At 40.4% G+C, this 27,390-nt stretch overlaps 1 protein-coding gene and 1 non-coding gene across 5 annotated transcripts in view; both read right to left on the bottom strand.

The window, feature by feature from the left end:
- LOC101444307 (sodium/potassium-transporting ATPase subunit alpha-4) overlaps window positions 1–17,376 on the bottom strand; it is a 58,885-nt gene extending 41,509 nt beyond the window's left edge. For 2 of the 4 annotated variants that reach the window (XM_004448427.3, XM_058309948.2), the window contains exons 1-8: window positions 16,619–17,376; window positions 16,376–16,435; window positions 12,495–12,698; window positions 11,790–11,903; window positions 7,987–8,121; window positions 7,593–7,710; window positions 2,828–3,096; window positions 255–453 (exon numbers count right to left, since the gene is read on the bottom strand). In XM_004448427.3, coding sequence (XP_004448484.2) covers window positions 255–453; window positions 2,828–3,096; window positions 7,593–7,710; window positions 7,987–8,121; window positions 11,790–11,903; window positions 12,495–12,698; window positions 16,376–16,435; window positions 16,619–16,768 — 1,249 coding nt within the window. In that variant the 5' untranslated portion in view covers window positions 16,769–17,376. The remainder of the gene's footprint in view (window positions 1–254; window positions 454–2,827; window positions 3,097–7,592; window positions 7,711–7,986; window positions 8,122–11,789; window positions 11,904–12,494; window positions 12,699–16,375; window positions 16,436–16,618) is intronic. The other 2 variants (XM_058309947.2, XM_058309949.2) reach the window with 2 other exon arrangements.
- Window positions 17,377–26,950: 9,574 nt separating this feature from the next.
- LOC111766600 (small nucleolar RNA U109) lies at window positions 26,951–27,085 on the bottom strand. The gene has a single exon (XR_002798607.2). It is a non-coding gene; the product is annotated as a small nucleolar RNA U109 (small nucleolar RNA).
- Between the last annotated feature and the right edge of the window lie 305 nt (window positions 27,086–27,390).

Here is a 27,390-nt window from a genome sequence, read left to right as displayed (position 1 = left end):
AAAAGTGGAATAATTTTGAGCCAGGGATAGGAGGGTATAAAGCAGAGTTCTCTCCTACCCCAATACTTCTCAGCAGTAGTAGTTCCTTTCCTTCATACCACCCTTCCCGCTACTCCACATCCAACCATCTTCTTTTTGCCCTTCCCGCTACTCCACTTTCCAGCCATCTTCTTTTTGTCTGGGCTCACCATTGCCTGTTATCTCATTTATCCCCCTCATCCTTCTACCCTTGGCCCACCAATCCCACTATTCACCAGACTGGTCTTCTGTGGTGTCAGCCTCATATATGGTCTTGTCAAACCACATGTGGGCGACTGTCATGCGGTTCTGGGTGAGGGTGCCCGTCTTGTCAGAGCAGATGGTGGAGGTGGAGCCCAGCGTCTCCACTGCCTCCAGGTTCTTCACCAGGCAGTTCTTTCGCGCCATGCTCTTGGCCGTCAGGGTCAGGGACACCTAAGCCACGAAGAGGGAAAAGAATAAATGGAGAGAAGGCATTGACAACACACTACATTGTATCTTTGGAGATTTGATGGTTTTTAATTGCTATTTACAATTTTAAAAATTTCCCTTTTGTTTCCTCCTAGCCTTTAGAAATTCCATCGGTGTCTATGGTAAAGGAAGTTAGGAAAGAGATTTCGGTTTGTGCTTTATGGAACAGTTTCAAGAAAGAGGGCATTTCTTTAACATTAGGTATTATAGAGAATAATCCTCATTTTTCCCCTGGAATATGCCTCTTCTCCGTGATTCTTTCATCTTTTTTATTCAGCAGACTCCTTTCCTTTCAAGTACAGGCTACACTTCTTTTTTTTTTTTAAGATTTATTTTTTTAAATTTATTTCTCTCCTCTCACCCCCACCCCCGCCCCCACCGGTTGTCTGTTCTCTGTTCTTTTTTGTCCACTTTTTTGGCCACTTCTGTTGTTGTCAGTGCACAGGAATCTGTGTCTCTTTTTGTTGCGTCATCTTGATGAGTCAGCTCTCCGTGTGTGCAGTGCCATTCTTAGGCAGGCTGCACTTTGTTTCGCGCTAGGCAGCTCTCCTTATGGGGCATACTCCTTGTGCGTGGGGCTCCCCTACACGGGGGACACCCCTGCGTGGCAGGGCACTCCTTGTGCACATCAGCACTGCGCATGGGCCAGCTCCACATGGTTCAAGGGGGCCCGGGGTTTGAACCGCAGACCTCCCACATGGTAGATGGATGCCCTAACCACTGGGCCAAGTCCGCTTCCCTGGGTAAAACTTCTTAAGTCTAATCTTTCCAGGAACCACATAGATAGCTAATCCTTTTTTGTGGTGTGAGATGTTAAGTGTGAAGGGAGGTTGTACCAATTCTTTAAAAAAAAGGGGAGGGGGGACAAGAGAAAGATGAAATTGGAAGGAAATATCACAGCACTGGGAAGGACTTGAGAAATCATCTAAAACCAAAAGATTTTTGGTGGTCATAAAATCAATTTAAGTCAGGTGTGTGGCCAGGCTGTTTTAAAATGGAGGGAAGTGGATGTGGCTCAAGCGATTGGGTTCCTGTCTACCATATAGAAGGTCCAGGGTTTGATACCCTGGGCCTCCTGGTGAAGGCAAGCTGGCTGATGCGGAGTCCTGGCTTGTGCAGAGTCCTGGCCTGCGTGGAGTATGGGCAGAAGTGCTGCCTCACACAGGAGTGCTGGCCAATGTGGAGAGAGCTGGCACAGCAAGATGATGCAACAAAAGGAAACAAAGGAGAGAGAATAAGAGACACAGCAAAACAGGGAGCTGAGGTGACACAAAGTCCCAGAAAGTCCCAGGATTGGTTCTGGAGCCACCTAATGAAAATATAAGCAAGACACAGAAGAACACACAGCGAATGGACACAGAGAGCAGACAATGGAGGGAGGGGGGAGAAATTTAAAAAAATCTTAAAAAAAAAAAAACCCAAAATCTAATGGATTCTTAGACTATGGATACAGAAGTAGAGAATTCTAATCATGGAATTATAATTTATTTACATAGAATCTAATGTCTTTATGCAAGAGAAACCACACTGTGAGTATCACCCATTTTTATTTTAAGAGCAATATTGATAAATTGGAACATAATCCCAATGAGTAATCAACAAGACAAGGAATCGTAATGAAGACCATGTCATTTGAAGAATGGCTAAGGGAAATGAGATTATTTCATCTCCTACCTGGACAGTGTGAGTGGACATAATGTCTACCTTCAAAAATCTAAAGTGCTAGCCTGTGGAAGACAGAGAATTGACTTATATTTTATTTCTTCAGATGGGAAAACTAAGACCAAAAAGAAATCATGTTTCCACTCAATACAGTGTAATTTAACTAAAGCAGTCCCCCAGTAAAAGAGGCTAAGACAAAAAGTGGTAGGCTTCCCATTACTAGAAATAATAATATCCTCTCATGGAGAATATGCAGATTGGTTGAAAGGCTGAGTTTATATGGCCTTGGAAGTCCTTTGCAACAATAAGATTCTAATTCTAATTTGATGTTCCTCTGTAAATAGATGAGTAAACTGACACTTGGAAATGTTAGATGATTTGGCCAAGTTCACCAGCTAGTGTGTCCAGGACTATAATTCAGTGTTTGGGGTTTTTAATTCAACACTTTCTCTATCACAACTTGCTTCCTTTCTCATTGAGGAGAAAGAGAAGGCACTAGAAAATATGGGTGAGGGAGTCAATGTAATTTGTGGAGTTAATTTTTTTTTTTTCCAACCATATACCTGTCAGGAATACTCTGCACTTGGGAAGTTCAACAACACAAGAGATATTATTGATTTCATTTCCCTGGGGTGGTTTGTCTGTCCTGAGGCCACCCTCCACGCTGTCTACTCACAGTGACAGTGGCCAGCAGTCCCTCAGGCACATTGGCCACAATGATGCCAATAAGAAAAATGACAGCCTCCAACCACTCATAGCCCAAGATAATTGATAGTCCAAAGAAAGTGATGCCCAGGAAGATGGCCACCATCGTGATTAGATGGATGAAGTGTTGTATCTCAATAGCAATGGGGGTCAGGCCAACTGACAGGCCTGACGCCAGCGAGGCAATGCGGCCCATCACCGTGCTGTCTCCAGTAGCAATCACGATGCCCCGGGCTGTTCCTGTGGATGAAGGGGAAAAGAGCAGTCACCCAACACACTCCAAAGCTGAACTGGAAAGGCTGCTGGGTTTGGTTCTGACATAAAGAAAGCTGTCAGTGGTCAAAAACTCAAGCCCTCTGAAAAGTCAGTATGCTCTATTCCCCCCTCTCAGGCTGACCCATATTTAGTTTCTACAAATAAGGGTCTCCTAGTCTGAAAATTTTCTGAAGGGATACCCAAATACCTTCACTGTCAAACCCTTCATTACACTGACTCTAAATATCTTCTACTGTTTATATATGTCTCTTGTTTTGTGCTCAGCAGCTGAATAGTTTTCTAGATCCCCAGAAACAGTGGGATCTAGGACTCCCTTCTGGTGGATACCTATATTCCAACATTTCCTTATCCTGAAACCTATTTTATTCAACTGGGAATGATTTTCTCCCCAGGGGACACTTGGCAACAATGTCTGGAGACATTTTGGGTTGTCACAACAGGGATGGTAAGGGCTTGCTAGGGGCATCTAGTGGGTACTGGTCAGGCATGTTGCTAAACATCCTCAATGCACAGGACATCCCCCTTCTCCTTCAACAAAGAATTGATTATCTGGCCCATTAACGTCAATAGTGTCAAGGTTGAGAAACCCTGCCCTAACCTGAGCCCCCGTTGCTCTAGCTAGAGCCAGTCTGACCTCTGGTGGGTAGCACAGGCCATAACAGCTGAGATTCTCTGCTTATCAAAGACCTTTCTCTCCACCAGCACTGCCTCTTGCATCAGAAGGGGACTTGGGCATTATGCTTAGCTCTACACAGAAATGCAGGCTGCTCATCTACATGGCTTGAACTGAAGGGCCCACCAAGTTTCTTTGCCCAAAATAATTCTTCCTGCTCTACTGTAATGACTGCAGTTACTATCATTGAAGTCAGAATCACTAAGAAAAGTAACATATTATTGTGGCAATAGCATGTATTTTAGAATCGAAAAGACTCAAGGCAGGAAGTCCAACATTCCAACTAACTGGCTGTTTGCCTTGCAGCAAGTTACTTAAGCTGTGAGGTTTGGCTTCCTCATCTTAAAAATGGGATGAAAGCACCTACAAAGCTGTGCAGATAAATAAATGTTTTCAAAGAAACTAGAACAGTGCCAGATACACCACAGGGACTCGAATACTAGTTCCTTTTTTCTTTTCCTTTAGATAAATTTAGAGTCTTCAGAAGAACTATGTAAAATCACACAGGGGACTTAGTAGGGGTAGAACAAATGTCTCAGCACCTACAAACATCTTTGCATAGAGCAGCTGATGATCCCCATTTCTATGGTCACCTTCAGCTATACAAGTCTGAAAGCAGGGTCCCACTCATAGAGTATATGGGTCAGGTCAATAGTCATATAGAAAAAGAGTTGTAGAAAAGTTCATAGTAGGAGGCACTCTGTGAAAGAGCCTCAGTCTGGTTGCAAGAGGCTTTCATTGGGACTTATGAAAAGAAGATGCTAAAATAACTGATAGGTACTAAAAGGGATTTTGATTTTGATTTTGGGGGGATGCAGGAGCAAAGTGTCTCTTATATCCATCTTGTGCCAACAATAAATCCAATTCTTCTTTCATTCTTCTGCTATGGTTTCCCTGTGCTTTGAGAGATGAGATTTAAGAACCCATCATGATATATCTAGAGACTTGGTGGGCTAATATCAACCTTGGGAAGTTGAGAGGGCCAAGCATCCTGTATCCCACACCAGACTGGCTCTTCTGTACATTGCTAGAGAAACAGCTTGAGCCCAAGCAAATAAGTGTGAGAACCCCAAGAAAACTGTTCACTCTAGCAGCTCTATCAAGGTCCCCAGTAATGAGAGCTGGGAGACAAAAGTCTAGGGTAAAGATTAAAGTTATGCCACTAGTTTGCAAATTGCACAGAAATTACTCAATCTAACTTTCCAAAGCTCCTTTAACCTAGTTCCACCCTCTCACCCACAAGCTGCATCCCACTAGTGTCCTGTTAAACCTTCCTGCAATCCAGCCAGACCTTGTTTCCCAGAGCAAATAGCATTGCCCACTTTCCCCCACACCTCCTTACTGAAGCATAAACTTAGCTGATCAAAAGCCTACTCTGGAAGGACAAATATGAGAAAATTTTTTCTTAGAATTTAAAAATAGAAATCTAGTGTTTTTGTAGAAAGCTTCCTAACTCGCATCTTTCTGTCCAATCAAATTTGCTTCTTTAGTTATATATTTAAAATTAAAATATGTATACGTTATTTTCTAGTTGGATTCTTCCTTGGTGTCTATTTGGTCTTTTTAAAAATTTCTATTCCCACCCCACTTGTCTTGTTGTTTGCTGGTCTTCTCTTTAGGAGGCACTGGGAACTGAACCTGTGACCTCCCATGTGGGAGAGAGGTGCTCAATCACTTGAGCCACCTCAGCAACCTGGTTTGTTATAAATTGTCTTTCCACTTTGTGTCTCTCTGTTGAGTCATCTTGCTGCATCAGCTCACCATGCCTGTCTATCGTGCCAGCTCGCCTTCTCCAGGAGGTCCCAGGAACGGAACCTGGGGTGGAAGCTCAATCACTTGAGCCACAGCTGATTCCCTATTTGGTCTTAATGCTTAAAGTTTTTTATTTCAAATTAAATACTTTTAGTACCAGAGAGGTCAGTAGCAATCTTTTAGTCCAGAGAGGGGTCTGTGGAAAGAGTGTGAGCTTTGAACATATCTGCATTAGAATCTCTGATCCTCCTCTTTTCTGTTGAGTAATGATCTTGGATATGGCGCTTAATTTCTTTGAACCTTAGTCTATTCCCATGTAAAATAGGCATAATATCTTCTGTATAATGTTGTGAGAATCAGAGAAAATATCTGTGGCATATGACACATATTAGGCATTTAATAAAATATAGGTATTTCTTAGATATCCAAACATTTATTCTTTTTTAAAAAATTTGTATTGTGATAATAATATATACAACATGAAACTTCCCATTTTAGCCAATTTCAAGTATACAATTCAGTGGCATTAATTATGCCCACATCCAAATATTTATTCTTAAGCGTGAATAATGGTTTTCAAGTGTGCTCTGGAAGCCTAGAAGGTCTTCTTTAAGAGAAAGGGTTGAGGAGAGGTTGACATGATGTTGAGCCCTTGTTACCACTTTGGCTAGTACTATCTCCCAGTTCAATGATGTACTGGATTCTAGGAGCAAAGCCAAAATCTAAGTGGCACCTTTGGTACCTTAAATCTGCAATGTCAATATCCTCTTTTAGAGCTGAGAATAATTAGTAATTAGGGTTTAATTTAAGAGGAGAATGATGAGCTAGAAGGGCTGAGTAACTCTCCTCTCTTCTCTGAATATTCAGCTAATAGAGCATAATCTCTTCACTAGGTAGGATAATAATAGCTAACATTTATAGTGCACTTATAGACCTTGCTGGGTCTTGTTCTAAGCATTTTATATATATATTATTTCTTTTAACCCATACAAAAATCTATGAGGTGGGAAGTGGATGTGGTTCAACCCCTTGGGCCCCCACCTACCACATGGGAAGGCCCAGATTGGAGTCCAGTGCCTCCGAAAAGAAGATGAGCAGGCGGCGGACTTCGCCCAATGGTTAGGGTGTCCGTCTACCACATGGGAGGTCCGTGGTTCAAACCCCGGGCCTCCTTGACCCGTGTGGAGCTGGCCCATGCGCAGTGCTGATGCGCGCAAGGAGCACCCTGCCACGCAGGGGTGTCCTCCACGTAGGGGAGCCCCACGTGCAAGGAGTGCACCCCATAAGGCAAGCCACCCAGCGCCAAAGAAAGTACAGCCTGCCCAGAAATGGTGCCGCACACACGGGGAGTTGACACAACAAGATGACGTGACCAAAAGAAACACAGATTCCCATGCTGCTGACAACAACAGAAGCGGACAAAGAAGATGCAGCAAATGGACACAGGGAACAGACAACTGGGGTGGGGGGAGGGAAATAAATAAATATATCTTTAAAAAAAAAAAAAGAAAGAAAAGAAGATGAGCAGATGCCACTTCCTACCCACAATGAGCTAGACACCGCCTCCCAGACTCTGTTCCCACTGCAACAAGTGAAGGCCACAAGCCGGCAGACCTCTGCCCATGGGGAATGGATGTGGCTCAGGCTTTTGGGCACTCCCCTCTCATTAGGGAGGTCCCAGGTTCAGGTCCCAGTGCTTTCTGGAGAAGGTGAGCAAACAATGAGCAGACAGAGAAGAAAACCATCTGGGGGAGAGGGAAGACAAATAAAGAAAAATAAAAGTAAATAAGAAAATACATCTTAAAAAAAAAATCTGTGGGGTAGAGCATCTTATTACCATCACTAGGCAGATGTGAAAATTGTGGCGTTGAGAGGTCCTTTCACCAAAGGTCATACAGCTCATGAGTGATGGAGAACCTAGAATATCTGCTTACAAGCTCTTAGATATCCCTACTATCTTTAGAAGATAGTGCTTGAAATCTTTAAGTTTCAATCTCTGCTTTTGGATCCAGGCTATTTATAATGTGATATTCACCTTCCACACAGTTGGTGGAGAAGAAGCAGAGGTTTCGGGTCTCCAGAGGGTTCTCATGGGTGAACTCCGGGGTGCGGGTCTGGGGCTCTGACTCTCCAGTCAAGGATGAATTGTCTACCTGGGATGGGAGAGAGATGGGGTGGTAAGGTAAGCATGGGGGGAAAGGCAGATTCATTGAAAAAGGTGATATATTATCTTTCACCAACATCATCATGATTGACATAGAGAAAAACTTAAAGCTTTGCACAAGAGATCTTATTGTTTGTAACCTCAAATTTATACTAAGTTCTCAAGGTTCTGAATGATAAATCATATTTCCTTTAACTGAGCCCATGTTCCTAGAGTATCCTAAGTGTTATTTGGTCCCCTCCCACAGCTATCCACATCCCCTTACCTTACATCCTTGTGCAGAGATAAGCCGGAGGTCAGCAGGGATTCGGTCTCCACCCTTCACTTCTACTAGGTCTCCCACAACCACCTCTTGTACTTTAATCACCATCTTCTCTCCATCTCGAATTACCAGGGCTTGCTATGGGAAGATAGTGAAGGGTCATTTCCAAAGCTTTCTACTTCCCCCATCCTGCTGTTCCTGGTCTCCTTCCTCGATTCTCCTTTCTTCCTGTGTCACCCACACATTATCCCTGAACATTTCTCTGGCAGATTGTAAATTCCTACCATTGTTGTTGCTAGGGGCCTTTGTGATAAGACTTTGATGCACTTTCCATAAAGAGGTACAGTCCTCCCTCCCTTGAATCTGGGCTTGGCCATGTGGCTTGCCTTGGCCCATGGATATTAGCAAATGTGATGTAAGCAGAGGCTTCAAAAGTGCTCGCACACTGAGGATTGCCCTCTTGTTGCTGGGAACCCTTCTGCACTGTATAAACAAGCCTGAGTTAGTCTCCTGGTGGAAGAGAAAAAGGCCCAAGCTGCCCCTGTCATTCTAGCAAGGCCCCAGGCATGTGAATGAGGTCATCTTAAACCATCCAACTCCAGCTGAGGCCAATTCACAGAAGTAAGAAATAATTCATTTGTTATTTTAAGTCACTAAGTTTGGGTGTGGTTTGTTAAGCAGCAAAAGCTAAATCTTGTTACAGTTCATTTAACCAAGACTCTTTGCCCACAAATTTTACTCAAGGAAGGAATTGGGTTATGCTGACATCAAAGGGAGACAAAAATGCTAGGCTACAATGCTAGAACCTGGGCACAATGTTGAGAAAATTTGGAGCCTATCCCTTTCCAAGTTTCCAGTCTTATGTCCCTGTGTACTGTCATATATATATATATATATATATAATTTTTATTCATTTATTTTTATTTATTTCTCTCCCCTTCCCCCCCTCCAGTTGTCTGCTCTCTGTGTCCATTTGCTATGTGTTCTTCTGTGTCCACTTGTATTCTTGTCAGCGGCATCTGGAATCTGTGTCTTGTTTTGTTGCATCATCTTGCTGCGTCAGCTCTCCGTGTGTGTGGCACCATTCCTGGGCTGGCTGTACTTTTTTTCGCGCTTGGCAGCTCTCCTTACGGGGCGCATTCTTTGCAGGTGGGGCTCCCCTATGCGGGGGACACCCCTGCGTGGCATGGCACTCCTTGTGCACATCAGCACTGCGTGTGGGCCAGCTCATCACATGGGTCAGGAGGCCCTGGGTTTGAACCTTGGACCTCCCATGTGGTAGGCAGACACCTTATCCATTGGACCAAATCTGCTTCTGATATGTATATATATATATATTTTTAACCTTTTATTTGAAAATAATTTCAAACTTTCAGAAAAGTTGCAAAAATAAAAATAATATCGTAAACACCTATATAGCCTTTACCCAGATTCATCTATTAACATTTTATCCCATTTCCTTTGTCATTGACTTTCTCTCCAGGTGGTTGGGTAGGTGTACTTTTTTCCTGAATCCTTTAAGGGTAAGTTATACATATCATGGTTTTTTGTTTCTTTTTAGCAAATGAGTTTTTGTCTTTCTCAAAAAAGATACATAGATCACACACAAAATGTTACTTTAAAAAATATGAGGTTCCCATATACCCTACTCCCAACCCCACCCCCTCCCCCCCATTTCTCCCACATCAACAACCTCTTTCATCAGTGTGGCACATTCATTGCATTTGGTGAATACATTTTGGAGCACTGCTATGCCACATGAATTATAGTTAACATTACAGTTTACACTCTCCCCCAGTCCATTCAGTGGGTTATGGCAGGATATATAATGTCTTGCATCTGTCCCTACAAGATCATTCAGGACAACTCCAAGTCCCAAAAAAGGCCCCCACATCACACCTCTTTTTCCTTCTCCCTGCCCTCAGCAACTCCCATGGCTACTGTCTTCACATCAGTGATACAATTTCTTCCATCGCTAGAGTCACAATAGTTCTAGAATAGAATACCAAATTAAATCCATATTTGATTCCTCCATCCTGTAGACCTCTAAATTGAGAGGGGTCTTAGGTCCCACATGATTAATGGATACAATTCTACTTGCAGTTGTAGACTCTCACAGTTCTCTGGTGTGGTGATTGACCATCTTCACCTCCCTGTTAGTTGACCTGGGTAAATCCAATGAACCTGAGAGTAGGTGTTGCAACTCTGCTGAGGCTCAGGGCCCAGCTGGTACATGGACGTCCAGAGATTCAGGTCTGAGCATACACCAACCCCAGCACCACCACAGGTTCAGTAAAAGTGACAGAAGAGGTATGTGTAGAGAGGTCACATCTGAGTCCATCTCCATCACACTCAGGAGCACAAATTCCAAAGTAGGGCCCACTGGGAAGACACTGAACTCCAGAGCCATCTGCCATGATTGTAGAACCTGTGTGTCTCCATAGACCTCAGAAGCATCACTACCTGGGGTTGTATCTATTGCTTCTAATCTTTAAACCTATCATTACTATTTCATTTTCCTACTAATTGAATTTGGCAATATATTAGGCTTCATTTTTGACGAAGTTTTGGATCACAGAGGGATTCAACTTTGGCAGAGGAGGAGCACAAGTGTGGGGTGTTGTTGATGGGGGATGCATGGGTGGGAGGGAGCTCTCCAGGGCATATATATAGGGTATATAGATATGTTCAGATATTTGTTGGGTATTGTCATAGTAGGTAGAGTTACACATGACAACTGAGGGAGTGCTGAGTTCCTAGCTGGGGGAGCTCTGTTGAATTCCCCAGTGGAACAGCAACAATCCCCCAAGAGCAAGGGCAAAGACCAGTGAAGAATTATGGTCCAATGATGGGCCCTTGATATGGATGACTATGCTTATGAGTCTGTGTGCCTGAAATATGAACTAGGCCTAGAGCTGCAGGGTTCCTAAAAGTTACCTCCTGAGAGCCTCCATGCTGCTCAAATGTGGCCACTCTCTAAGCCAAACTCAGCATGTAAATGCATTGCCTTCCCCCCAGCATGGGACATGACTCCTGGGGATGGGCCTCCCTGGCACCAAGGGATTACTACCAATAACCAGCTGGTGAGGCAACTAGAAAAAGACCTTGAATAAAAGGGGGAAATAGTAAAGACAAATGAGTTTATATGGCTAAGAGACTTCAAAATGAGTCAGGAGGTCATCAGAGGGGTTGCACTTATGCACTTCTCAAAAGGATCCCACATCATGGTCTTTTAACCTAAATTTTTTAGTGTAAATTTCCCAAGAATTAAGAAATTTTATAACATAGCCACAATACAGTTATAACATTAGTAAATTTCATACTGATAGAAAACTTCCATCTAACCTACTGTATATATCTGAGTTTTGTCCATTGACCCAATAATATCCTTTGCAGCATTTTTTTCTTCTCCAGCACAGGATTTGGTCTGGGGCTAGATATTGCATTTGGTTGTCATGTCAGTTTAGCCTCCATTAATCTGCAACATTTCCACAGCTGTTCTTTGTCTTTTAAGTCATTGGCATTTTGAAGAATCCAACCTCCCCATCCCAACCCCCACCCTTTTAATTTTTTAATAGACTGTTCTCATTTGGGGTTGTATGATGCTTCCTCATGATTAGATTCAGTGTATGCCTTCTAGGCCAAGATATTTAATAGGCAATGCTGTGTCCTTTTCTGGGTGTTCTAGCTTTTATAGGTATTTTTCAGGTCATTGAGAGTACCTACATGAACCTCACTCTAATTACCAGCCTCATTCAGCTCACAATCTACACTTTTCCCACTAGATTCCCCCACACCAATCCTACCTCTGGCACCAGATTCTTGAAAGACTCCATGATTCTGGAGCTTTTGGCCTCCTGATAATAAGAAAAGCAACCAGTGATGATGACCACAATGGATAGTACAATGCCCAGGTACAGCTAGGGGTGGGGAGAGAAATGGTTTGTTAGTAGGTCCTTCCCTTCATCATCCTCAGAAAATCAGCTACAAGGGTAATATCCATTTGTCCAGGCTGAACAAACCATAGGACTCAGGTGGGAAGCCTGGGGTCTGAGAAGAGTCTGTGACAGGGCTGGCACATGTGGGTCCCTCATGAAGGAGTCCTGAGCTATGGTGAGGGGCGAGCAAAATCCCAGATCAGGACTGTATTACCCTCTCCAGAAGGGCTATTTGTCCATGGGAGGGAGGGTGGGAGGGAGAGGTGAGGAGGGAGGGGATGAAGAGGTTAAAATTCAAAGGAAAAGAGAAAGGGACTGCAAAGTGCTTTGATGATCAACTGGGAAGATAATCAAAGGGGAGCAAGTTTCTGGGGAAAATGCATGCATCTCTGGGAACCCAATCAGCCCAGCTTTCTAGATAAAATGCTAGGGAAACCAAGAAGGACTTGGGGCTCCCTTTAGAAAGTCCTGGGAGGATTAGAGTTTGGGGCCAGATGACTTCAGTAGTACTAAAATGCTGAGCAGAAGAGTATCAAGGGTCTAGACTGGGCAGTATTAATTGGACACACTCACATTATCGTTGGAAGTTCCCTCATTGAAGTATGTCTGGATACCATAGGCTGTGAAGCAGAGAATGGCACCAATCCATAGAAGGATAGAAAAGCCACCAAACAGCTGTTTACAGAATTTGATCCATTCAGGCGTGGTGCGGGGTGGGGTAAGTGAATTGGGTCCATCTCGAGCTAATATTTCCTTTGCCTGTTGAGCAGTAAGGCCCTGTGTGGAGAAGAAATAAGGATGGACAGAGAACTATGAAAAAAAGAAGCAGCTATAGAGAAAGAAAACCTGGTTTCAAATCCCAGATCTGTTCTTTATAGCCCCAGATGAAACTAGAGACCAGAGAAGCTCTCTCAAGGTCAGTCTGGAAGTCCTTCCTAGATAAGGTGGGATTTAAAATTTTGCATCATAGAAGGACTGTCAGAGTTCTTATATAGGAAGGATCTTTCATTTCTGAATTGGTTTATAAACATTTTTGTACACCTGTCTTTGTATTGTGGTAGGTGCTGAGGATACCAAGAATGGTCCCTACCTTTAAAGGGCTCAAACTTGAGTGCTCCTGATTTTTATTATGCAATAATATAGTATATATATATTTATTTATTAATTTTTAATATATTTATTTTAAAAAGACACTTAGATTATATAAACTGCTACGTAAAAAATAGAAGGGATTCCCATACACCCCACTCCCCACACCTCCTATTTTTCCCCACAATAACAACTTCTTTCATTTGTGGTACATTCATTGCAATTGATGAACACATTTTGGAGCACTGCCACTAAGCATGGATATATAATATATATATAATACAATGTGCAGCAGTTCCCTTACATGGCCAGAGGTGATCTCTGAAAATGGTTCACTATTCCCTTGGCCCAGAAAACTAAACCCCACAAAGTCATGCAAATCAAGAGGTTCGAGTCTTCATGTTCACTTTAAGAACACTGGAGAAAACTGCCCAGGCCATCAACGGCAGCGTATTCGAAAAGCCACCAAGTATCTGAAAGATGTCACTTTATAGAAGCAATATGTGCCATTCCATCATTACAATGGTGGCATTGGTAGGTGTGCCCAGGCCAAACAGTGGGGCTGGACACAAGGTTGGTGGCCCAAAAAGGGTGCTGATTTTTTGTTGCACATGCTTAAAAATGCAGAAAGTAATGCTGAACTTAGACGTAGATTCTCTGGTAGTTGAGCATATCCAGGTGAACAAAACACCCAAGATGTGCCAACATACTTAGAGAGCTCATGGTCAGAATAACCTATACATGTGCTCCCCCTGCCCCATTGAGATGGTCCTTACTGACAAAGAACAAATTTTTCCTAAACCAGAAGATAAGCTTGAGCAGAACAAAAAAGATATCCCAGAAGAAACTGAAGAAACAAACTTACAGCTCGGGAATAATCTCAGCATACAATAAATGCAAATAAAAGTTTAAAAAAATGCAATGTGCAAGGAAATATAATAATGAGATTCAATACATAATGTTGATAACATTGTGGACATTCACACTTTGGCTCTCTCTTTCACTGAGTAGTAAGAAAACCCCCGCTGAAGACATAAATACATAGATTATCACTCTAGTCTTTTTTTTTTTTTTTAAGATTTATTTATTTATTTAATTTCCCTCCTCCCCTGGTTGTCTGTTCTTGGTGTCTATTTGCCTTGGTGTCTATTTGCTGCGTCTTGTTTCTTTGTCTGCTTTTTGTTTCTTTGTCCGCTTCTGTTGTCGTCAGCGGCACGGGAAGTGTGGGCGGCGCCATTCCTGGGCAGGCTGCACTTTCTTTTCACGCTGGGCGGCTTTCCTCACGGGCGCACTCCTTGCACGTGGGGCTCCCCCACGCGGGGGACACCCTTGCGTGGCAGGGCACTCCTTGCGCGCATCAGCACTGCGCATGGCCAGCTCCACACGGGTCAAGGAGGCCCGGGGTTTGAACCGCGGACCTCCCATATGGTAGACTGACGCCCTAACCACTGGGCCAAAGTCCGTTTCCCCCACTCTAGTCTTATGTATAAGCTTGTGTGCTGTTTCCTCTAAATGAAAATGGTAGTAATACCTACCAGAAGGTAGTAAACAAACTCTCTTCAGTCTCCACCAGCCACTCCCTCCCCTCCATTAACAAACAATTTTAATAAAAGCAAGACACATCCACTGTGCTCCTTCCCACTTCCAACAAGGTGGACACCCCAAGTCCCTCCAATGTATAAATTCTGGAGCTAAGAGGAGCTGACATTTTGATGCTTTTACTTAATTTTTTTTTGACTTTTGGTCATCAAATTAGTGATAGCAATAACAGTAGCTATAGTAGTAATAGTGGTTTTTACCACTATATCAGTAGTTTTCAAGGTATGGTCTAGGAACCCCTGGGGCCTCCAAGATGCCTTCAGAGGATCCACAAGTCAATTTTCGTAACACTGAAAGGATATTTGCCCTTTTCACTCTTATTCTCTAAGAGTATACAGTAGAGTTTTCCAAAGACTACATGATACATGATATTGCAATAGACCGAACTAAGGAAAAATATGAAAATCCAGCTGTCTTCTATTAAAAAGCTAGACATTAAAGAGATTTGCAAAAATGAATAATAATAACACTTACTTTCTGTGTTTTGAAAATGTGTCTGTTTGTCATAATATTATTTATATTAAAATATAATGGGCTTTATATTGTTCCTTTAAATGAATTAGTCATTAAATTTTTTTCTCAATTTTAATTCCTAATACAGTAAATTTAGATAGATGTATCCCACACAAGCAAAAATTTTTTGGATCCTTAATAATTTATCAGAGAGTAAAGGTCTCCTAAGAACAAAAAGTTTGAGAACCAACCATTCTTGTTCTTTTATTAATATCTAGTCTTAAACTCTTTTGGATAGATATCATTATCATCTTTCCTATCCCCTTGCCTCCGAGATGGCTCCCTCATCTGTTTGCTCATTGTTTTTTGCTCATTGTCTGCTTGTTTTTAATTTAGGAGGCACCAGAACCGAAGCTGGGACCTCCCATGTGGGAAGTGGGTGCTCAACTGCTTAAGCCACATCTTCGCCCTGTTTGTTTGTGCTTGTTGACTGCTCATTGTTTGCTTATCTGCTTGTTGAGGTTTTTTTTTTTTTGCTCATTGTGTGGGTCTTTTTCACTTGGTGTCTGCTTGTTGTTTTTGCTTGATGTCTGCTCATTGTCTGCTTATTGTTTGTTTTGTCTTCTTTAGGAGGCACTGGGAACCAACCCAGGACCTCCCATATGGGAGGTGGGCACTCAACTGCTTGAGCTACATCTGCTCATTCACATCGTTTTTTTTTTTTAGATTTAATTTTTAAAATTTATTTCTCTCCCCTTCCTCCCTAACTGTCTGCTCTCTGTGTCCATTCACTGTGTGTTCTTCTGTGTCTGCTTGTATTCTTGTCAGCAGCATCAGGAATCTGTGTCTCTTTTTGTTGCATCATATTGCTGTGTCAGCTCTCTGTGTGTGCAGCGCCACTCCTGGGCAGGCTGCACTTTCTTTCATGCTGGGCAGCTCTCCTTATGGGGCGCACTCCTTGCACATGGGGCTTCCCTATGCTGGGGAAACCCCTGTGTGGCAGGGCACTCCTTGTGTGCATCAGCACTGCACATGGGCCAGCTCATCACATGGGTCAGGAGGCCCTGGGTTTGAACCCTGGACTTCCCATGTGGTAGGGGGATGCTCTATCAGTTGAGCCAAATCCACTTCCCAAATTATCATTATCATCTTTTACCAAGTATGTGTGCTGTGGGTCTTGGCCCGGAGGAGGTTAAGGAGCAAGAACAATGGACTTGAAGTTAGGAGGCTTCAGTTCTGCTTCTCTTCGGCCCTGGTAGCCTCAGAGTCAGAGTTAGAAACCCTCTGCCTCCTAAAGGTGCTCCTTTACTCACCTTTGTCAGGTCCACTGAATATTTGGCACTCAGGTTTTCCAATGATAATTTGTGATCATCCTGAAAAGACAGTAGAGTCATTGAGAGAGAGGAGGTGACTTCAGGCCATTTCCAGGGGAGGGGGAGAAGCATCCTGGGGAAGAGGAATGGCTCGGGCCTGTCAATTAATTCTGAACGGAAGATATCAGGGTGAGGAGTGTTTTTAGAGGGCTAATTGTCAGCACCCATTTTGGGTGTTCTCACCATGATCACTTCCGCCTTCAGCTCCTCTATATCTTCCTTCTTTTTCTTCCTCTTCATCTTTATTTTCATACCCTTATTAGGACTTCGGCTTTGATTCTGCTCAGGCATATGAAGATTTACTGTCCTTTTTTTCGCCCCCCGGTTGCCCATAGGTGCCCCTGGATATAGCTGACCCAGCTCAGCTGGTGGGGAGAAAGCAAAGGGAGTGACGGGAAGTGAGGAAATGAGAGGAAGGAACTGGTGAGGAGGTGAAATGTGGGCGGCAAGAGAAAGGAGGAAATGGTGGAGCGAGGGAGAAGGAAATGAAGGAAATGGGATGATGAGAAGAGTAAAACTGCGGAGAAAGAAGGGGCAGCAAGGAAATGAAAGGAATGGAGGTGCCTGGTGGTAAAGATGTGAAACGGAGAAGGGAATAAGGGAAGGGAGCCTGAGGGAGAAAACAGAGAGAAGCAAAAAGGCCAGAGGTCTTGAGAGACAAGTGAAAGAAAGAGGGAGGGGAGTGAAGGCAAATCACTAAAAGGTTGGAAGAGGAAATGTCAGGAAGGAGGGAGTCAAGAGTTGAGAGGAACGTGGGATGATGAGAGAGTTAAAGTAAAGGGAAAAGGGTTAAGAGATGGAATGAAGGATGTGAAGAGTGAGGGTCTCTGGAAACAAGAGATGGAGGTTAACTTTGTGCCTGTGTGATGGAGATGCCACAGGTGCTCAGCAGGTGGGGAAGGGGGTATGAGTGAGGAGGGCAGAGTGGGCTTCAGGGCATGCTGGGAGCCTCCCAGCCCCAAGCCTCGTGGGCGCCATGGCAACAGCCCAGGTCTGTCATCACAAAGGCATCATGGCAATCCCAACGAGAATCCAGAAGTCTCAATCTTTAGGTTTGAGGATGTATGGAGCAGGGTCTGCCATAGAGAGTTTCAGTCTGAGGGCAAAACTAGAACAAAGTCCTGACTTAGTTATGCAGACTTCCAAGGTTTAGCAGTTCCCCAAAGAGTTGATTCAAAAAATAAAGTAGGTACTCTACATGTTAAGAAGTGTTTTCAGTGAGGTATACTTCTTTACCAACATTGAGCCTCATTTTCTAATTTTAGGAGAGTATGTAGCAGAAGAGTTCAGATCACACACTTTGGACTCACACTTTTGATTCCTGGCTCCTCTGCTTACCAGCTGTGTGGCTTTGGAGACAAGTTACACAACCTCTCTGTGCCTCTCTTTACTCATCGGTAAAGGGGGATACCATTTACCTTGTAAGGTGGTGAGAGTGAGGATTAAAGCGAGAAGCTTTATGTAAATCACTAAGCACCATGAAGACGTACATGGTATGTACTCAGTAATTAGCTTGAATTAAGTATTTTTTTGAGAGTAATGCTATCTTAAAGTTTGCTTAATATACAGTCTTCTCATGAGAGTAAAAAAATGCTTTTCCACATGACAGCACTGTATTTCCTCATTTTGTTTTATTTTTTTGTCTTTTTTTTTTAATGTTACATTAAAAAATATGAGGTCCCCATATACCCCCCACCCCTTCACACCACTCCTTCCCCCATAACAACAACCTCCTCCATCATCATGAGACATTTGTTGTATTTGGTGAATACATCTCTGAGCACCGCTGCACCTCATGGTCAGTGGTCCACATCATAGCCCACACTCTCCCATGTTCCACCCAGTGGGCCATGGGAGGACATACAATGTCCGGTAACTGTCCCTGCAGCACCACCCAGGACAAGTCCAAGTCATGGAAAACGCATCCACATCTCATCTCTTTATTTCCTCATTTTATTTATTTATTTTTTAAAGATTTATTTATTTATTTAATTCCCCCCCCTCCCCTGGTTGTCTGTTCTTGGTGTCTATTTTCTGCGTCTTGTTTCTTTGTCCGCTTCTGTTGTCAGCGGCACGGGAAGTGTGGGCGGCGCCATTCCTGGGCAGGCTGCTCTTTCTTTTCACGCTGGGCGGCTCTCCTCACGGGCGCACTCCTTGCGCGTGGGGCTCCCCCACGCGGGGGACACCCTTGCGTGGCACAGCACTCCTTGCGCACATGAGCGCTGCACATGGCCAGCTCCACACGGATCAAGGAGGCCCGGGGTTTGAACTGCCGACCTCCCATATGGTAGACGGACGCCCTAACCACTGGGCCAAAGTCCATTTCCCTATTTCCTCATTTTAAAGGGACACATATATCTCTTCCTTTCACCTTCTCTGACATCCTGGTAAGTGGTTTTACTGTATTGACTTTTTATGTTTTATGTGAATTTATACTCGAACTTCTTTCAAGAAGAATCTGAAGCAACTGTATATTTTTATTGATAATTTATACATTTTTTATTATGCATACCACACCCATTTCCCATTTTGCTGTCTTGATATTTATCTAATTGCATTTTGGTTGTGCTTACATTTCAAAAACATGCATATATCTGCAAACATCTGTCTTGGTGCTGATGCAATTCTCCTTCAATATTCAGAAATAGAAATTTTCCCTTCCCATCTGGGATAAATGTTAGTATATTTCTTTGATAGATTGAATTTTTATTCTCTATTATAAGTGAATACAATAAAAACAGAAAGTCCCATTCTCCTTCCTTCCAACTTTAGCCTCCCCACCCTGAAGTTACTGTTAATAGTAGTGTGCTACATGTCTTTCCAGTCCTTTTTTCTGTTTATACAAATAGATCGCTAACAGGAGATAATTTTTAATTTTTATAGAATCATCCAATTCTCTTCTTTCATTTGTTAATATGCCATGTATGTAAAGCTTATTTGTTTAGTTGATGCACGGCATTCCATATTCTGTATTGACAGTCTAGCCAATCCTTCCCAATGGATATTTTCCATCTACTTTTTATTTTTTATTAGAAAAGTTGTAGGTTTTGTCCCAAGTATAGTGAGTAGCTGTATAAACTGATAGCTTCCCACAGACCTGAGAGGAATATGTCAGACCAAAGAACGACTCAGACAAACCCAGCTTGACGAGTAATTGAGTGTTTATTAGGGGGCTTATGTGGGGTCCTTGTCCTCAGCAGTGGGAATTTTTATAGTGGTTACTACATGCAAGTGAGACATAAGCATGATTCTGAAAGAATGTACTACTTTGCTCAAGATTAAAGGTACATAGTTTAAAGATGTTTATCAAGGCACACAGAGGTGCATGTGACATCTATAGAATGCTTTGATTACCATCATAGAAGGAGATGCTCATTGTTTACACCAGGAGAGAAAGGTCAGATAGTTACAGTTTTACTGACTTTAAGATCTACTGATTCTCAGGTATTGTGTTCTGATACATGTCTTGTAACCACCTGAATCTAGCTCTAAGTTTAAGGAAAGGGCAGTAAGAGTTGGAGGATACTAAGTTACCTATGCCAGAGTTTGTAGAAAAATCATGCAGAAAATTCAGAGTTCCCATATACTACCCCACTCCCACTTCCCTGCACATACAATTTTTCTAACTCTTTGTATCAGTGTGATAACTTGGTTATAATTTATAAAACAATATATTATAATTCTATTAACTATAGTCCATAGTTTGAATCAGGGTTCACTGTGTTGCACAGTCCTATGGTTTGTTTTATTTTTTTAATTAAAGGTAGGTAACAGAAAAGTCATGCATAAAATGGAGAGTTCCCATATACCACCTTATTATTAACACTTTGCATTATTGTGGTACATTTGTTACCATTTATGAAATAACATTTTTATAATTATACTATTAACCATAGTCCATCATTTACAATTAAGTTCACTTTTTGTTTTGAACAGTTCTGTTTGTTTTAAATTTTTATTCTAGTAATATATAAACAACCAAAAATTCCCCTTTTAACCACATTCAAATATACAATTCAGTTATGTCAATTACATTCATAATTTTGTGCTACCATCTACCACCATCTATCACCAAAACTTTTCCAACACCCCAAACAGAAACTCTGTACAAATTAAGCCTTAACTCCTCATTCCCTACCTCCACCCCAGCCACTAGTAACATGTATTCTAGTTTCTGACTATGCGTTTGCTTACTCTAATTATTTCATTTCAGTGTGATCATAAAATATTTGTTCTTTTGTCTGGCTTATTTCACTTATGACGTCTTCAAGATCCATCCATGCTGTTGATGAAACTTCTTACTTTTTTATGGCTGAATAATATTCATTGTACTTACATACCACATTTTGTTTATCCATTTACCTGTTGATGGACACTTGGGTTTCTTCCATCTTTTGGCAATTGTGAATAATGCTGCAAAGAATTTTGATGTGAAAATATCTGTTCAAATCACTGCTTTCAATTCTTTTCTATATATACCTAGAAGTGAAAATGCCAAGTCATATGGTAATTTGATATGTGACTTTCTGATAAACTGCCCAACTGTTTTCCACAGAAGCTGAACCATTCTACATTCCCACCAACAATGAATGAGTGTTCCTAATTCTTCATATTCTCTCCAACACATTAGTTTTAGTTTTGCTTTTTAACAGCAGCCATTCTAGAGGATTTGAAATGGTATCTCATTATGATTTTGATTTGTATTTCCTTAATGACTAATACTTTTGAGCATTGTTTCATGTGCTTGTTAGCCATTTGTATCTTCTTTGGAGAAATGTCTACTCAAATCCTCTGCCCATTTAAAAAATTTGGTTTTTGTCTTTTTTGTGTTGTTGTAGGAGGTCAATTTTATATTTTGGATATTAAGCCATTATCAGATATGTGGTCTACAAATATTCCCTCCCATTCTGTAGGTTGTCTTTTTAGTTTCATGATAAAGTCCTTTGATACCCAAAGTTTTAAATTTTGATGAATCCCATTTATGTATTTTTTCTTTTGTTGATTGCATTTTGATATAAAGTTTAAGAAACAATTTCCTAACAAGATCCTGAAGATGCTTCCCTATGTTCTAGGAATTTTATAATTTTGGTTCTTATTTAGGTCTTTGATCCATTTTCAGTAAATTTTTGTGTAAGGTGTATATGTGGTAGAGGTTCACCTTCATTCTTTTGCATAACGAATATCTAGTTTCCCCAGCACCATCTGTTGAAGGGATTATTCTTTACCCACTGAGTGGACTAGGTACCCTTGTCAAACCCAATTGGCCATAAATGTGGGGATTTATTTCTGAATTCTCAATTCATTGGTCTACATGTCTATCCTTGTGTCACTGTTTTTATTACTGTAGCTATGTAACACGTTTTATAATTGAAAGTGTGAGTCCTCCAAAGTCATTCTTCTTTTTCAAGATGTTTTTGGCTATTCAGAGCTCCTTATCCTTCCATTTGATTTTTTTTTTTTTGGACATTCCATTAATTTATTGCCATGTTTTTAAAAAAGATCCATTGTAAACACAATTTGGAATGAATAAAAAGTGAAGGCTAATTTCATGCAATTACCTATCTAATAGCATCAGAAAAATGGCATGCTTGTAGTCATTGCATGAAATACACATAACACCTAAAGTTATTTTTTCAATGATTCTTTGAAGGCTTTCTAGTTGGAAGATACATAAGAAACACAAAGTTATTGCCAGGATTGCCCATCAGGTGCTTTTGACATTACATAAATAAGAGATATACACTGCAGTTATACCACTGTAATTCAAGAATCATTAAATGACAGGACTGAAAAGACATTACAATTCAATTGTCTAGATTTTGTAAAATTCCTTGTTTCCCAATGAAATAATTCATTTTAAACTATACATAGTCTCTAATGCAGTCTTCCAATTTGTCAATATATTTGCTCTTCTGGCTAGGTGCTTGCTAGAAATTAGCAGGAACAGCTTTTCCTCCATCATCACCTGGCAAAGAAGTTAAACCAGACCGCTAACCCTTCTGCCAGCTAGGCTGCCCCCTTTTGGTCAATGTAAGAAATAAAGCCAGCAGGTGGATGTTTTACAAGAAGGTAACAGCTAAAAATGTAAAAAAAAAAAAAGGCATACCCCATACCCAGACAAACTGAACTTCCCTAAATAAGAAAAAAAATGGAACGCTTTAGTTTTGGTAAGTGAAATTTTACAGTGAAAAAGATCAGTGGGTGCTAATTCTATAAGTAAACAATTTCAGTCATTTTGAGAACTGGGTAATGAAAAAGCTTTATACAGTTTTGTCCCAATATTTTTTAAGAACTCTTTAACTCATTCTGTGAGACCAACATCACCCTAATACCAGAGTCAAATAAATATACCACCAGAAAAGAAAATTACAGGCCAATATCTCTTCTGAGTATAGATACAAAAATCCTCAACAAAATACTAGCAAACCAAATCCAACAACAAATTAAAGAATTATACACTATGATCAAGTGAAATCTACCCATGGTATGCAAGGTTGGTTCAACCTAAGAAAATCAAATAATATAATATGCTACATTAACAGGGGTCCCCTGTCAACTGCGCTACCTCAATTCCTGGATTCTTCTGTGCTTTGACTCTCCCCTTTCTTCTGTTGCATCATCATCTTCCTGCATGATTCACTTGTGCAGGCACGGGCTCACCACATGGGCACTGGCTCACCATGAGGGCACTCACATGGGACTCAGCTCACCGCATGGACACTGGTTCACTGTGCAGGCATGCTTTCTTCTTTTTCACCAGGAGGTCCCAGGATTGAACCTGGGTGCTTCCATATGGTAGGTAGAGGCCTTATCACTTGAGCCACGTCCACTTCCCTGAAGATTTATTTTAAGTTGCAAGTTATTTTTCTCTGCGGTTCATCCCCATGCCTGAGATTTGCAGTAATGTAGGACCAGTTTAACATCACAGCCAAAACACTCATGGAGCATTACAACTTTCCAATCTGGGGAAGGTGCAAAGGACTGATTCACATAAATAAACAACTTTTCTGATACCACAAGTTTAAGGAACTTTTTGATGGAGTCGATGAGTCCTTGGATAGTGCAGTTTCACTCTACAGTCCATTTCTTTGGAAGAGTGTGAGCTGAGAAGGACTGGTGTTAATTCTTGGAATGTTTGGTAAAATTTACCTGTGAAGCCATCTGATTCTGGGCTTTCCTTTGTTGGGAAGTTTTTGATTACTGACTCAGTCCTTTTAATAGTTATTGATTGTTTAAGATCTATTTATTTTTAAGTCAGTGTAGATATTAATAGTTTGTGTTTCTAGGTATTTTTCCATTTCATCTAGGTTATCTAATTCATTGGTGTAAAGTTGTTCATAATATCTTCCTATAATTTTTTTTATTTCTGTGGGGTCAGTAGTAATGTCTCCTTCAATTTCTTTTTTAAAAAAATATATTTTTATTTATTTTTAAAAGATACATAGATTACATAAGATGTTACACGAAAAAAAACAGGGGATTCCCATGTGCCCCACTCCCCACACCTCCCACTTTTCCCACATTAACAGCTTCTTTCATTAGTGTGGTAAATTCATTGCAATTTCTGAACACATTTTGGAGCATTGCCACACAGCATGGATTATAGTTTACATTATAGTTTATACACTCTCGCACTCCATTCTGTAGGTCTTGGCAGGATATATAATGTTCTGACATTGCATCAATTTGCCATGTCATTCAGGACAATTCCAAGTCCCGAAAATACCCCCATATTACACCTCTTTTTCCCTCTCCCTGACTTCAGCAAGTCCAGTGGTCACTGTCTTCACATCAATGATATAATTTCTTCCATTGCTGGAATCACAACAAGTCTATAATAGAATATAAATCCTTCTATTTCTGATTTTAATTATTTGCATCCTATCTCTTATTTTCTTAATCTACCTAAGGTTTGTCAGTTTTATTGATCTTTTTAAAGAGCCAGCATTTGGTTTCATTGACTCTATCAGTTTTTGTTCTTTATTTCTTTTTATCTCTCCTTTAATATTTGTTATTTCCCTTGTTCTACATGTTTTGAATTTCCCCTTCTTCTAGATCCTGAGTTGTGGTATTAGGTCTCTAATTGAGATCTTTCTTCTTCTTCTTTTAATGTAAGCATATAAATTTCCCTCTCAGCACTGCCTTTGCAGCATTTCATAAGTTTCGTATATTTTTTCATTTTCATTTGCCTCAAGATATTTCCTAATCTTTCCTGTGATTTTTTTCTTTGAACCACTGGTTGTTTAAGAGTGTTTTGCTTAATTTCCACATATTTGTGGATTTCCCATTTCTCCCTCTATTATTGATTTGTAGCAATTCTCATTGTGGTCAAAGAAGATTCATTGTATAGTTTTAATATTTTACTTTTTATTCAGTCCTTTTTGGTGACCTAACATATGATCTATCCTGGAGAATGATCCATGTGCACTAGAGAAGAACGTATATTCTGCTGTTGTTGGACAAATCATTATATATGTGTCTGTTAGGTCTAGTTGGCTTATAGTATTGTTCAAATCTTCTATTTCCTTACTGATCTTCTGTATAGATGTTCTATGCATTGTTGAAAATGGTATGTTGAAGTCCCCTACTATTAATGTAAAGCCTTCCATTTCTCCCTTCAAATCTTTCAATATTTACTTCACATATTTGGGGCTTTGCATTTAGGTGCATATATTTTTATACCTTCTGTGTATTCTTGTTGAATTGATCCCTTTATCAGTATGCAGTGATCTTCTTTGTCACTCATAATAGTTTTGACTTTAACTCTCTTTGATGTCATGTTAGTATAGCTACACCAGCTCTTTTTATTACTGTTTACAGGGTATATATTTTCTTCCATCTGTTCACTTTCAAGTTACTTATGTGGTTGAATTAAAGGTGAATTACTTTTAAACAGTATATAGTTGGGGTCATGTTTTTTTATCCATTCTGCCAAATTCTGATTTCTGACTGGAGGGTTTAAGCCATTTACATTTAAAGTAACTACTGATAAAGTAAGATTTTCTTCTGACAGTTTGCTATTTCATCTTCATAAATTATTTACTTCTTTTTGTCCCTCAATTTTTCTGATAATGCCTACTTTCATATATTTACTTTGATTTTTTTTTGGTAGTGTATCATTTTGAGTCTTTTCTCATTTCCTTCTGTATATATTTTTCAGATTTTTCTTTGTGGTTACCATGGGGCTTAAATTTCACATCCTAAGTCTGTAACGATCATATTTGATCTAATACTAACTTAACTTTAATGGCCTACACAATCTTCCTATACCTGTCTGTTTCTTCACATTTTGTTGTACTGGTTGCAAATTACACCTTTTTTTCAAAACATTAGTTTAGGAATTATTCATTTTTTTTTATTAGAGAAGTTGTGGGTCATGGAACAATCATAAATAGAATACAGGATTCTGATATAAACCCTATTAACACCATTCCTTGATTTACAGCAGTTTTTACAATTGAAAGCACACTTTTATAACTGTACTATTAACTATAGTCCATGACTTAATTTAGGGTTCACTGCTTGTCTTGGCATTTCTGTGGATTTTTAAAAATAAATTTATTTTAGTAAATACGTATGACTAAAATTTCCCCTCTTAGCCACACTCAAATATATTATTCAGTACTGTTAAATATAATCACAATGTTGTATTACCATCATCACCATCCTTTACCAAAAGTTTTCCATTGTCCCAAATGGAAAGTCTATACTTTTTTTTTTTTTTAGGAGGTAACAGGGATTGAATTTAGGACCTTGTACATAGGAAGCAGGAGCTCAGCCATTGAGCTACATCTGCTCTCCAATGAGAGTTTGTTTTTTCATTTGTTTGTTTTGTTTTCAGGTGGTACTGGGGATCAAACCTGGGACCTCATACGTAAGAAGCATGCACTCAACTGCTTGAGCTACATCTGTTCTCCAGAAAGTTTGTACTTTTAATTGTTAACTTCCTATTCCCTACCCCCACTGTCCCCTAATAACTATATTTTAGATTTTGACAATATGAGTTTGTTTATTCTAATTATTTCATATCCGAGAAATCATGCAATATTTGTGTTTATGTGTCTGGCTTATTTCAAACAACATGATGTCACATGTATCAGAACTCCATTTCTTTTTACAGCTGAATAATATTCCATTGTTTATATATTCCATTCATCTATTGAAGCATACTTGGATTGCTTCCATATTTTGGCAATTGTGACTAATGCCACTCTGACCATTAGTGTGCAAATATCTGAGTCCCTGCTTTCAGTTCTTTTGGGTGTATACCGAGAAGTTGGATTGCAGAATCATACAATAATTCTAAACTTAACTTTTGGAGGAACCAACAAACTATTTTCCACAAGGTCTGTCCCATTTATAATACATTTCAACTAACAAGGAATGAACATTCTTATTTCTCCACATCCTTTCCAATGTTTGTTGCTTACTATTTTGTTTTTTAAAAAAATAAATAGCCATTCTAGTGGGTGTGAAATAATATCTCGATGTGTTTTTTTCTTCTTTTTTTTTTTTTAATGTAGGAGAAATATACTACTACTCAACCTTTTCAATAAGGTTGACAGCCCTGAGAACTCCTATTTTAATGTGGCATATTATGAATATATTCCTGCTGCTAAAGGAATGAGAAGCAGACATTTCCACACACAATCATTGTGGTTTTGATTTCCCTAATGGCTAATGATATTGAACATCTTTTCATGTGCTTTTGGTCACTTGTGTGTCTTCTCTGGAGAACTGTCTACTCAAGTTTTTTGCCCATTTTTAAATTGGACTGTTTGTCTTTTTATTGTTGAGTTGAAGGATTTCTTTATATATTCTGGATATTAAATCCCTATCGGATGTGGTCTCCAAATATTTTCTCACATTGTGTAGGTTGTCATTTTACTTTCAACATAAAGTCATTTGATACTCCCAAAGTTTTTTTTCTTTTTTAAAATATATTTTTATTACAG

Source organism: Dasypus novemcinctus, chromosome 13, assembly GCF_030445035.2.
Source record: "Dasypus novemcinctus isolate mDasNov1 chromosome 13, mDasNov1.1.hap2, whole genome shotgun sequence".
Lineage (NCBI taxonomy): Eukaryota > Metazoa > Chordata > Mammalia > Cingulata > Dasypodidae > Dasypus > Dasypus novemcinctus.
Note: the sequence above shows the minus strand (reverse complement) of the source record. Positions and strands in the feature narration are given on the sequence as shown.